This window comes from Siphateles boraxobius, unplaced genomic scaffold (assembly GCF_051911475.1).
Source record: "Siphateles boraxobius isolate OS27281-9 unplaced genomic scaffold, OSU_SipBor_1 2, whole genome shotgun sequence".
In the NCBI taxonomy this organism is placed as follows: Eukaryota; Metazoa; Chordata; class Actinopteri; order Cypriniformes; family Leuciscidae; genus Siphateles; species Siphateles boraxobius.
This window is the reverse complement of record NW_027508810.1, coordinates 11,120,626-11,134,788: the sequence shown is the minus strand read 5'-3', so window position 1 is coordinate 11,134,788 and position 14,163 is coordinate 11,120,626. Positions and strand designations below refer to the sequence as shown.

The 14,163-nt window shown below is 36.8% G+C and overlaps 1 protein-coding gene across 5 annotated transcripts in view; it reads right to left on the bottom strand.

Moving 5' to 3' along the window:
- Positions 1 to 14,163, bottom strand: part of enox2 (ecto-NOX disulfide-thiol exchanger 2) — a 280,102-nt gene that overhangs the window by 60,837 nt on the left and 205,102 nt on the right. For 3 of the 5 annotated variants that reach the window (XM_077235879.1, XM_077235883.1, XM_077235880.1), the window contains 2 exons: positions 3,404 to 3,559; positions 1,530 to 1,628 (listed from right to left, as the gene is read on the bottom strand). In XM_077235879.1, the coding sequence (XP_077091994.1) occupies positions 1,530 to 1,628; positions 3,404 to 3,559 (255 nt within the window). The remainder of the gene's footprint in view (positions 1 to 1,529; positions 1,629 to 3,403; positions 3,560 to 14,163) is intronic. The other 2 variants (XM_077235881.1, XM_077235882.1) reach the window with 1 other exon arrangement.

Sequence of the window (14,163 nt, the reverse complement as noted above, 5' to 3'; positions counted from 1 at the left end):
TGTATTATCATCAGTTAAAGTGACGGTTAAATTAAAGAAAACAGTTTTTTTTGGGGTTGAACAAATGCTTTTATTAAAACAAACTTGAAACCATTTGTTTGTTTTGTTTATTAAAATTTCAATAGAACATGTCTAATCAATTAAATTCAATAATTGATAATGAATTAGAATAACAACTCATTTTTAACATTCATAATTTATAAATTTTTTTAAGAATAATATAGTCCTATGAAATGTATTTTATTCATAAAATTAATGTTTCTTTTTATGATTTACTCCAAATATATTATCAAAAACGGTGGCAATCAAATGAAAATTTAAACTTGTGTCCTATTATTTTTTTGGGGAAGAGCTGCAAAAAACAGATTTACTAAACTAAACCATGGACAAAAAATATAGGCCTTAATTAATGTTTAAGTAAATTGTATTATTATTGTTGTTGTTATTATTATTATTTTGAGAAGTACATTCTATTGTATGCCTACAATAGTAATATATTTCTGTCATAATTTCTCCTAGTTAAACCAAACTTTTATTTTGACGGGTTGTAGTGAAGACCTGTTTCAAAGTTTAAGCCTATTTGACAATGGTTTTTCTCAAATAAAATGATGAAAATGCTCATTAGGCGTTCTCTCAGAGCAGCTCTGGAAATGTTCATGTATTCATCATGTATTCAAATTATTTGTGAGATGCTGAAAACACCACGCGTACTTAAATATGTAGTAGACAAAGTGGAGCAGCTCATTCACACGGATTCACAGAAACGCAGAACAAGCAGGTTATATATTTACATCGCAGTATTTTTGCGCTTAAATATTCACAGACCATGTCGCGATTGGATTTATTGCACAGTTCTACTTTCCATGTATTCATCCATCCATCATTTTGCGTGTTTTACGTGACATCTTCTGTGTTATGTAAATTCCATTTTCATGACTGGATTCCGGGATTCCCTCTGCATCACGCAAATCATTCGCCTTCAGTTATAATCGGGACATACCTTTATCTGCAGGAGGGATGGTCTATGTATCCTCCTTTTGCCCACTTTTTTTGCAAATTGGATATCTATCCTCGAGGACAACCACACTTTTTTCTACATCAAAAGTATTTCCATACTGGCCATAATTCGCTTCATTAGAATTCAAGGGCGCTTCGCTTTCAGCTTCACCTGGGTCTGCGTCACCTTTTTTTGTGTTTGTTCTCCCGCCCTTCAATCAATGCAGTAGTGTCCGGAGTGTGATTTTTTTTCTCCCTTGTATTATTTTTTACTCAGTAACGGATATGATTTCAAATGTAGCGAAGTACAATACTTCAAACAAAACGTACTTAAGTAAAAGTAAAATTACAGATTTTAAAAACTACTTAAAAAAGTAGAAGTACACAAAAAAACGACTCAATAACGTAACGCGAGTAAATGTAATTCGTTACTTCCCACCTCTGGTTCCGAACACAACAAACTCTCACAGAAGCACGCAAATTGTTGATAGAAGCATGACAGATGAAACAAACATGGATGTGCAGGAGATTACCTTGTTGTAGCGACTGTTGTGTGCTGAGTCTCAAAAGAAAAAACGAATCAAGCGCATTTGGATGCGGTCTTGGGTCGGTAGATGCGGTCAGTATGGACTCTACAGATTACAAAGGAAGTTAGAGGTGAGTGGCACTGTCAGTTGTTTTATCCGTGCTGATGAATTAAATATCGAGGCTAATTTGTTACATGTGTTCTGTTAATGTACTTTTGTATTGTTTTTTTGTATTTGAATTATATATTATTGCAACACTGGTAGATTGGACAGTAGATGAATAGCTTTGGTTTCAGTGGTGACACATCATATACGATATGTGTTCTAAAATTGGCTCAAAATTTTAAACGTTTTGATATCTTCCGACTGGATGAAAACACAATCTGAAGCTAAAAAATCTGAGTCTGTGCCCATCAAAGCGATTTTCTGTGAAATCGGTCATCTTCAACTGCCCAAAATCTACAGACTGGCGCAGACTTTCGGCAACTATTGTCGACTCGTAAAACTGCAAATCAGGGCATAAATCGGAGAAAATGATGTGTAGTGTATTCCAGCATTAAGGCAGCATCCTAACCATCATGAAATCTCCAAAGTGATAGAATTGAAATGCTCTACCCTTGTGAAAAAGAAGTACACTTTAGTATACTTTTAAAAATAACACTTATTACATAAATAATATACTGTGCAAACTGAATCTAATGTTTTCAGACACTTAATTGGATGTCGCTTATAATTACATGAACATTTATTAGTTTTGCTTTATTTATAATAAATGTAATAACCTGAACTTTTGTGTTTTTTTAAATCTTTGTTTAATTATTTCTATTATCTTTGAAGTATGGTTATTACAGTATACTGCCAAATCTACTGAAACGCATTTATGGTAAACAAAAATATACTTCAAAGAGTTAGTTCTGTCATCAATTACTAACTCTTACTAATGCCGTTCCAAACCAATAAGGCATTTTTTCAATTTGCTCATCTTCAAAACACAACTGAAGATCATTTGAACGAAATCAGTTCATAAAGATCATAAAGAGATCGTGAGAGAAATCCGTATGAATCAAGCGGTTTAATCCAAGTGTTCTGAAGAGACGATTAACATTAAATGATTAACAGATTTAACTTAGACTTTTATTCAAATAGGCTTTTTATAAACATTAATTAGCGAACATACATAAAAGCGCACAAACGTGGAAGCTCAATGCTTGCCTGATCTCTTTATAAACGTTTTGAAGTAATAGAGTTTTGGGTGAATAGACGATAGAGAGGCAGAAATATCTCAGATTTCACTAAAATAATATCTTTATTTGTTATTATTTTTCAGAAGATGAACAAAAGTCTTATGGCTTTGGAACGACATGAGGGTAACCACATTTTTCATATCGGGTGAACTAACCCTGTAGTAGAATTTAATTTCTATTAACACTTGTATGCCCTGTTTTTAAATATATTTGTAATTACACATTCATGATGAAGTTGCAATTTAGTACTATTTAAAATATACTAACTTTTAATCTATTATAGAACTACACACTACAGTTATAATCATGTACCTTACATGTGTTTTAGTATATTAGTCAACATGAAATAAGTACTTCTTGGAATACTCAAATAAGCATTAAAATACATCAACTCAAAATAGACATTCCTTAATCAATACCTTTTAGTATTGTATGAAGTGCTAAGTTATTTATAATCATCAACATAACTGAGCTTGTTGCAATCAATTCAGAGATTTCCTTCTAGGTGAAGGATACATGCGAACCTGCCTTTGTATTCGGCCAAAACAAGGTATTTTAGGGTGCCTTAAAATGCTGCCTCATAGTCAGCTCACTAGGTTTTGGAACACTATAGAGTGAGAAAAAGAGACGGCTCACTGGGGTTGGGCGGAAAAAGTGTGCAGCTCTTGCAGTGGATGATTTCCTTCACAATGGGCATGTCTTGCGAAACCGGCGGGGGCACAATCCCAAGGCCGGACATCATGGGGTTCATTGGGGCAATGCCAGTCATCATGCCAAGACTGGGGTCAAAATCTGTAAAACAGAAGAGAGGACATCTCAAAGGACCGAGTGAATAAAAGCCACGTTATTCTACATGGGGATAGCATTCTGTTGTGGCACACATATATCTATGAGAGCTAAACATTCTCCCTCCAAAGATAAATAAACAATTAAGTCCAATGCATATTTAAAAGGCTTTTCGAATGAATAGGTTTTTACTGACTCATTCCCCCAGCTGTTTGCCTTGGCTTGTTATTATGCACAAGCTGTCCATCTGTGGGCAAAAAAAAAGTGAACACTGGCTTTCATTTACAGGTATTGGTTTAGACTACAGCTGCATGACAGCGTGGAGCTCTTTGAAATGGAAATGATGAAGCCCTCACTCTCTGCGGTCTCTCAAGCACCTGTGGAGAGTATATATGTCTATCTAACCTTACAAAGAGCACTCCACTCACATACTTCAAATATTTCCCTTATTTGCAGCCATGCAAGATAAACAAGCTCTGCTTCTGGCATGGGGTAAAAATAGCTTAAAAGTTCTGCTGATCTATGAAATGTAAATCACACTGTAAATAAATGCATCACACTGTAAATAAATAATGGAATAACCTTTTAGGGTTCACATTGAAAGTCCCTATACAAAATAAAAGTTATGAAACATGATAAAAGGACAGCGAAAACAAATTCAATTTGCCCAGAAGTCAATGATCTCATCTATAAAATGCTTTTATATGACAGGTCAACACTATTACATCAGACAGCATGCAATGCATTACAAGTAACATAACAAGAGTTATGTAGTCAGATTACTTTTTTAAAGTAACTAGTAAAGTAATGCATTACTTTTAAATTTTACTTAAAAAGTTACTTTTTCAAATCATTTATTCACGTTTTTCAAAAACATTTATTCAATGACAACTCTCTTCTCCTAATGTTGAGAAAAATTGGGAGTGCAGAGGTGTTTTTGTACGCTGTGTGAGCGTGATGGTTATTGTAGTTCTAGACTACAATAATGTGAGCAGGCATTTACTCAAAGTGCAGGCATTTAATCAGTCATCCTCAAAATGAATAAAAACAGTGTAATATAACTTCTGAATATTACGCAAACTTTCAATAATTAAATACGTTAAATAATACAAATATACTGTATTATTAGGGCCAGCAAGGCCTTCTCTGCTGGCCTAAACACTATCAGAATCACTGACTTGCACTTTAATATATTTTTTCCATGAATGAGTATTAAATTATTCCAAATAGTCCATTCTCTTAATTTCATAGCTTTTCTCTTGTTGCACTGCTTCCAGTATTGTATGTTTATGTTAGAGCTTTTATCCAATTATATTTCTGCCATCATGTGTTGCCATGGCTAAAGGAATCTTCCTTGAGGCCAGCAGAATCAAAAGTGCGGCGCCTGTAGCTTACAATGAATGGCAATGAAACTGTTGCTTTAACCAATCAGATAATCAGTCAGATTTAATCAGCCAATCAGATTTCGCTTTGACTGCACTGGGGCCATCTATCAGGCGTACAATAACGTTGGCATTTTCACATGCTTTGATTGGATGGTCAGAGCGCATACTTTTACTGGTAGTCAAAGCTAGCAAACCGCATCTGCAGCGAACTGCATAAACTAAAATACATTCCTGTAGATTTAATCGTTTTTCAACCCACAAATTAATATTTCTTTCCCTCCTCGACCCCCAGCAGGTTCAAACCTACTGGAAAAAATCCGTTATTCAGCCTTATCCAGCTTAACGCAGAGTCACGGCACACTGTTCGATCTGTCCGGGTTATAACAGAACTGACTGACTGTAATATATGCCGGGTCTGATTTTGAAGGCAAAAGTCCAGCTGATCTCATTGATTTCGTTCAAAACTCTGTGTGAGAGCATGGGTCAGCTGTACACATCGTCATGTGTTGCGGTGACTGTCCCTGTGTCCACTGCTTCTGTCGAGCGGACACTCCCACCCCTAAAGCCAAGTAAAACTCATGTCAGAAATACGACAGGACAGACTCGACTTGGATAGGATTAGCCTCGATGGCGATAGAAAAGGTTGTTGGGACTGAAACGCACAGATAACCTGTACAACTGAGTAATTTAAGTCTTTTTGAGGAAAGAAATTAGGATGGATTTGGTGTAAAAATAATCAGTTGTTTTGGTGTGTATAATGCTTTTTTGCCCCCGTTTTTCCTGTGGTGAATCTTCTTGATTTTTGTCTTGGAAATGTATGATCGAAACTTCATTATTTTTTTTTTCAAACATTAATACTAACATCTGACAAGTGACTGTGACCCTCGAACGACAAGACAATGGAGGCTCCGCTTCTGAACTTATAATCGGGACGCAAGAACAACTGAACACTAACGCACAAGCTGAACTCACTCGCTCGATCGTTTCTCTTTACCCGGCCTTTTCTGAACTCACCGCATTAACCCAATAACTGCCGGTGCAACATAAAAACAACAATTTCACAACAATTATAGAGAGTCTGTGCGCTGCTACACTATTAAAAGTTATTAACTCAGGTTGGACCCCACTGAAGGCCTAGGTGTGAAATGCACGGCCCGCCACTGATTTAGGCCATATATTTAATCTCACTTTATTAACCAATGTCTTTGCTGACCCAATTCAATTATACAAATAAGCAAAAATTACTTTAGTTAAACACCACATTTGTTTTTCGTTTTTTTTTAATGCCTTAACTTAAAAAAAAAGTCAGCCCAGCCCAGATGAGAAAAAAAAAGTAATACAAATTTAACAGTAATGCATTCACACTAGTGTTGGGTGGTAAAATGGTCTACCGCAGGGTCTTAAAATGGCAACGGTATCAGTTTCAATACCGTCATAAAAAAAAAATGCAATGCACTTATATAGGGGACAAGGATTAAATATTAAATATAATTAATTTAATGCCTAAAAATGATTATGTGTGTTTGTCATCACGTGACAGTGTGGAGGAGAAAGAACAGTGTGTGTGTGTGTGTGTGTGTGTTTATTTAATTGATTCAGGTATTTTTATTTGGTTTTTGTTAAAAACAATGTTGGAAAAAAGACTGGACTGTGTTTTAATTTAGGCCTATTGATTTGCAATAATTGTTATAATATGAATGTTTATGTTAATTCAACTCTAGTTGACTGTTGTTGACTGCTAATAAAAGTTGTTAATATTGTGCATGTTATGTTGTTATTGTTTCAGTATTAGTGTTAGGTATTCAGTTTTCGCTGAACGGTGTAGGCACAAGCCAACAGTTTTGGTGATGCCGTCTGAGCCTTACGTCATAATTTTTAATTAGTCACGCGCAGTGTTGGGAAAGTTCACTTTCTACATGAACTAATTTAAAGTTCAGTTCACACATTTTTTTTTTCCATATGTTGCTGCAAGCTATTATTTTTCAAAATGATTGCCACAGCCCATATAGAACCACAGACAGCAATTATTTTATCGGCGGGCAAAGTTTGAACAGAAATGTAAGATTTTTCCCATCCTCACCGACCTTGTCATAAAAGTCGTTTAAATTATCATACAACGCTTCCTTGCTGCATTTTGTTTTGATCACGCATGCTGCGGTGCGACGCTGGTGGCTGGTGTTGCCAGATTGGGTGTTTTTTCCGCTACATATTAAGGCCTGTTTACGGTGAATTTTAGCCGGGTTTTCGCCTGGAAGGCTCTATAGAAATCTGGCACCCTATTGAACGAAGTTAAACTGAGAGCGCGCCGCGCGCCGTTCACAGACACCAGACGGAACGAGTTCACAGTAACGTTCACCAGGCAGTAAAACAATACTCAGTTCACGTTCGCCCAAAATATGAACGAGTTCATGAACTATCAATGAACGCGTTCAGGCACAACACTGGTCACGCGGTAATACCGCATACCGCCGTAAATACGGAGGAGGTTTGACGGTATAAAAATTTGGATACCGCCGAACTCTAATTCACACATTCAGTTACTTTTTTTAGGGAGTAACAGAATATTGTAATGCATTACTTTTAAAAGTAACTTTTAGCAGACAATAATTAAGATAGGAAAGTCAAACATAAAAACGTGAACTCTCATATTGTAGCCGAATGTCTTTCACGGCGGTCTGTAAGAGCTGATATGAATCTCACAGGGAGGGTCAGGATGGAGCGTGAGGATAAACTCCGAGCGGTGAGATCTGAACTGGCAGATGTGTCTGAGAGGTGAGCGCCCTGCAGCAGGCGACAGGTCCGGGGCACCATCTCTGAAAACCATTAACAGAAGTGGGACAGGACGTGCAGCATGAGAAGCTGCCTTAATGATGGTGTTAGTATTGATATTTTTGTCTCATAGTCACTAATGGAGGCAGGAGATAAGATGACCCACATTGGCATACCACCAGGACTGGAAGTCTAAATCGGTGCCACATAATTGCATGGTAATTTTTTCAGCTGCTGATCATGTTTTTGTGTTTGTAAAATAAAGTGTTACATTCACAGAACTGTCATATGTAGTCCAGTTCATTTTTATTACACCTGCTGTTCTCATATATTATGAAAAATGGGCCTTGTTCGCTTTCAGTTATTACAAGAGATGACTTAAATCATAAAGAGAGTCTGATGATAAGAAAACAATATCTGTGAATCAGCAGGAAACAAACATGCTCATTAGAAACACATTCCATGGTGCAGTCAGAATATTGTAACTAGCTCTATATAAATGAGGAGATAATTATGTAAAGTTAGTTTGACTTCTTATAGCAATTAGACGTAGGAAATTCTGTGCTGAATTCAAAAGGCTCAAGATGCTTGAATGATCCATAATTCGTATTTTATGTAAACATAATTAACAATCAAATGCATTAATTGTACATATACAAGCAACAAAGTTCATGCATGTGGATGAACAGGGAAAACCCTGATAATCACACGGCATTAGAATCTGAAGAAAAAAAAAAGGATTTTTCAAAGGATATGGTTTGAAAGGGAAATATTAATCGCAGCAAAGGGAACAGAGAATACTATGAACAACTTTGAAAGTTAAACCTTTCGATCCCAAAAAAACAGCCACGGGTAAATCCTTGTGATGTTGCAATTCTAGTGTGACCAAGCAATGGAGATACAATGAAGATACTGAAGAGGTACAGCACCAAGGTTTAGACACACTTGCATCATTTTCAGTTTCCTTTATTCCTATTGTGTAGAAGAGAACATACTACTCCAAGGAATAAGCACAGTGTACAGTGTGCGTGTATTTTTTCAAATAAACAGTTGTAAAGTTCTTTAAAAGACAAATTACAAATAACTTGTCTTAAAATGACAATAACAACAAAAAAGTACAGCTCGAACATAACACATTTTTGTGAAGAAGTGAACTCAATTCCCACCAGCTTTGCATCACAGGAATAAATTACATTTGAAAATAAATTAATTTTAATCTGTAAAAATATTTCACCATATTAGGGTTTATTTTAGATCAAGTAAATGCAGCCTTGGTGAGTAACTTAAACATAAGAAACTTCTTTTAAAAAACACGAAAAATCTCATCGACCCAAAACTTTTGAATGGTACTGTTTATTTTTGAACTGTCACTGGAAAAATATGTTTTATGACATCTATAATCAGGGGCTAGTGGGCATTACAGCCAGCCAAACCTTGAGCCCTTGATTTAAAAAGAGTCCAGCATGTGAAGTAGTGAGAGAAAAAACAGCCATACTCTATAACAGGGTTAGGTGAAAGGAAACTGTCTCATCATGTTAGCAATGGTGATAACTGAAAAGTGTATAAAAACCTCTCTCATCTGATCTCAAACCAAGAGAGATATGACGTCAACATGAGGAAAATCTACACCGCTACTTTTATCTCTGCAATATCTAAAATTAGAATCAGGTGCACCAAACCAGATTAGAGCACTATTAGAGGGAAACTTGAGTTGGGGCTACATCATGCTAAGATCAAAAAAGCTCTGACAAATCACTGTTGATGCTTACCAGTCTAGGCAGCCATTTCAAAGCCTTTTCTAGTCAATCACTCCCACCGTCTGAAATACCATCTACAAACACAGAACATTTCAAACCGCTGGCAATCTATCTAGGCCAGGACGTCCTCAAGTAAGTCTTGCAAGACTTGCGTCAGTCAGTGTCAAAATACAGACGCCCCTCAATCCAAAAGAGACTGCACAACTCTGCCCTACATGAAGAGTAGAAGAAGGAAGAAGCCCCTGCTCTCGAAAAAGAAAATCCTCAGTAGAAGATCATGTCAAGGTGAACATCAGGACTGTTGGACCAATGTGCTCTACATGGAAAAGACACAAATAAGGCTGCTTGGCTGCACTGCCAGATGACACATGCAGTTGAAATCAAATGCCTTTGACCAAAAGTATCACTGTCGAGTGCTAGAGGAAGCTTTACAGTTTGGGGTTGGCTTTCTAAAACAAAGCATTTCTTCATAAAGCCACCCACAAATTCATTACGCAGTTTCAGAGATTCCTGGTACCGCCTTCACCAGAAGTGAAGTCCTAAGAAAAAGTGGTTTACTATTACCCAAGGGGTTTTTTATGCGTAAAAATATAGCTGCTTTAATAATTTAGGAAGGGAACCTTATTTCCTGCAAGAGGATTATTAAATGTGGGGGTCCTTGGCATCAAACCAAAAACACAGCACGCTCTGTCTCTTTCTCCTGCGAGCATACAGAAACCGTGACTTTCTCAATAAAACAGTTTCAGTTAAAGGGGAATCCAACACGGACTTCTGAAGCAGCAACACAAGTGGCTATACCGAGGATATAGTGAATGCACTGATGTCACTTTCCCGCCGGAACACGCCGCCTCAGCCAGACTGAGTTTGGCTAGGGGAACAAACCGCATGGGTTTCTCCGACAAATGAAAATCAAAATCAAAACTTGATGATGTAATCACGTTCACCACGAAGCCTCTGAATGTTAAACGGAGACAAAGCATATATGGATTAGCAGTTCAAAAGTTATTAAACATTTAAGAACAAGAGTTATTTTTTTATCCGCAGGCTGCTGTCTCTGTCTTTAAGGGTTAATGTGCCTCACGGCAGCAGGTGCACATGCTCTGGCACTGAGGTAATAGGCACCGGACTGATGAATTATGGAACCTGCTCTCGGCTGGCACACAGCACATTAAGCAGGATGAGAAATTAAAGACCTGTACTCCAGGAAAAGCAGCCTGTTAAAAAATTAGAGCTAGAGAAGATCTCTCCTGATAAATAAAACAATACGTTTGTTTCAGAAACTGATCTAGTATAATCAAAGGTAGATTGATCAAATACACACAGTTTCTCCACCGCGGGATCCTCTATACATCAGGATCAGGTTTAGATTAAGGAAAGGCAGGGGAATATCCTAGGGCAGTAATGCTTAACAGAGATTATTTATATTTGTTCTCAGCCGCAAAGGAAGGATTTTCTCGAGCCTGAGGAATAAGAGATATGGGGAAAACATCCATGTTTTCTTGTCTCAGCTCTGTTAACAACTACTCCAGAAGAAAACTAACAATTGGCATGGAGTAGTTTCTTAAATGAGAAGCTATAGGCAACAGTATCTTTTAAATAGGTACGCTTGGGTGTGGGGTGGGGGGGGGGGGGGTCGCTCAAAAAAATCTGTCGCTCAAACCACTTCATTAGGTGGTCTGAGATGCAGGTAAAACTGGACAAATGTAAATGCATGTAGTTGTGGAAACAACATATTTCTGGTTTCTGCCATGCAATAAAAAAATGAACAAAGGTAATTGCGACTGTTTATCTCACAATTCTGACTTGCATTATAGAATTGCATTATATAAAGTCAGTCAGAACTGCATGATATAATTAAAGTCATAATTGCATGTTATAAAGTCAGAACTGCATGATATAAAGTCAGAATTGCGTGGCATAAAGGCACGTCTGCTTCATAATACAAAATTAAAAGTCATCTTTGTGGAAAAGCAAGTCGCCCTCGCATTATGGTGGCTTGGAAATCAAATGTAAAATGGATATACGTGTTTAGACATAGGTAAGTTGTCCAGATATCAGATATGTATCTGATTTAAAACAACATTTGAAAGTGGCTCAGATCGTATGCGAAAAATTGAATTGGATTTGTGTTTACACAAATGCAACAAAATCCAATCTGTGTCAGATGTGAGTAAAAAAAAAATCAGATTTTTGGGTTTGGTGTTCTGTATCAATATACTCTAATTCATAAGACAAGCTTCCTCCTTTGTCCACCCAGATCTTTTATTAAAACCAGACAGCAAAATGTTTCATTTAGAAATTATCGTGGTATTGATGTCACAAACAGAGCACATTAACACATGAGCCACTCTCCCTGCTTTCACATATCTAGAAACAATGTTCTGATTGGCTGTAACACATCTAGGCATGTGACGTCATCAAATGAATGCTGAAGCTTTTATCACGGTATTGAATTACATTAGAAAAACAGGTCAAAAAGAAAAGCAAACTTCAGTGCTGTCCTCTTAATAACAAGTTTAATAACTTTTTTTCAAAAAAACAAAAAAGAAACGTTATTCAAATACATTTAAAGAATTCACAATAAAAAAAATTAAAAAAGTAAACATGTTTCAAATTGATGTAGGTACAAAAGAGCACAACTATGAAGAATTAAAATGAAGAATCTGAACATTTTTGACCAATCTCTAGATATCTTTTCTCAGCTGGCATGTTTAGCCCAGATTAAAATATTAACAAATGTGAAAAAAAAAATTCTGACTTTTTTTTAAGATTCTGTTGTTGTTAAAAACCATAGTGAATAGAAAAATCTCAATGGTTGTTTGCAAACATGTAAATAGGCTACTGTATGTTGCTGATTTCGAATTTGTTTTGGTTTTTTTGCGTGTGTTCCACAAAAGAAGAAAAGACATACAGGTTTGAATCGACTAGTGTAGTTGTGTTTAGTGCAGTGATTCTGCTGAATATCTAACATTGATCATCTTCTCAAATTATGCAAGAGAAACAAAAATCAACCAAACAAAATTCATGGCAAAGAACAGCTTTTCAATTATTTATTGTAGGATTACTTTGAACGCTTTAAATATTGATGCTGCACTGGAATGCGAGTTGGATATACCGCTAATAATATTCCATACTTCTAAAACCTAGCTTCGCTTTGGGCAGCTGCATTAAAAGGCAGCCATCAATCAAAAGAGCAAGAGAGTCAAAAAAATCATGCTGCCATTTAACAGCGAAGAGCTGCTGGCGACCGGTGCCTGCTGAGGAGGACGGCTCTGCCACGCTCTCCTCCTTCCTCTGCAAACGTCCCTCTCAGCAGCAGCGCTAAAGAATGACACACTTACACCCCATGAGGCATGTTGGCTATTCTCAAATGAGGCATGCAAACCATCTCCCAGTGGAAAAAGTCAGCATGTCTTTGTGGGAAATCTGCAGCTGAAGATCTTCCGCCTCACACCGCAATTCACCCCTGACCCTTGCAGGGATTCTTAGGGCAGGATTTTACTTTACCCGACTATACCTAACGCAGAGAGCCAGAACAGAGCATTAACATACTTATTTTAGCCTCAATAACAATCATTTCCCTAATTTCTGGGACAGCTGTTTCCAAAAAACACCAGATGTGAATAAAGCAGCTCCACACATTTAAAAACAATAAATTCATTATATTTTTTAGCACAAGTTTACTCTAGTATAACGGTGGGTCAAATTCGCCCTATTCGCACTGGATTAGTATTACCTGGGGACCTCGTGTGATTTAGAAATGACCATCCCCCACATCTGAATTTCGAAATATGGTAGGTCATTTGCGGGGGAATTTTTACTTTACAAATTTCAGACATGGCCGATTCACGCGGGATTACGATCACAGATAACCTCCGTAATTATTAAAAATGACTAGAGGTCACCAGGTAATACTTATCCCGTGCGAATAGGGCTAAAAACTGTGTTTAATTGAATGCATTATTAAAGTTAAAGCTCATATGTTACATTAAAACTCTGGAAAGTGTTGTCTTAAGTTTTAGAGGGCCTTGATGACGAGTGAGAATGGCAAACAAAAGCTAAATATGGATACAGGGTTGTATTGACTGTAAATGTTCTGCTATACCAAGTATTTTTGAGACTGAACTAAATCACCACATTAGAGACTGACTCACAGTTATCTGCTAAATCTAAATACTCAGTAAATCATTTTTAGATGCCTTCTATCCAGACAGTGAAAAATAGTCCTCTCATTTCAGCAGCAGAGGACATTGATTCCCCCATGACTACTGCAGGCTAGTGGATATTGACTGACAACTTTGAAACAGGAGCTGTAGGTTGCATATCAAACAGGCCATAAAATGACAGGTCAAGATCAGTGAGCAACGTATAAGCATGGGTTCCCATTAAAAATCATACGGCTGGAGAATGATGCAAAGAACATCTGTATTTAGCAAGCAAGCAAGCATTTATCAAAATGGGCTCTGCAAAGCAATATGAAAATTAGAAAAGAAATATGCAAGCTATGTACAATGTAGGCACCCAGATTTGGGTAAAAAGGCTGTCGTGGAGAATTAGAATGAATACAGTTTTGGTCACTTCATTTTCAAATTAATAAAACAAATTTATTTTACAAATAGCCAAATGAGGGCAAAAAATAAAATGTTTTATATGCATCATACTGTATAAGATAATTTCCATACTATATTTCATTCAGATA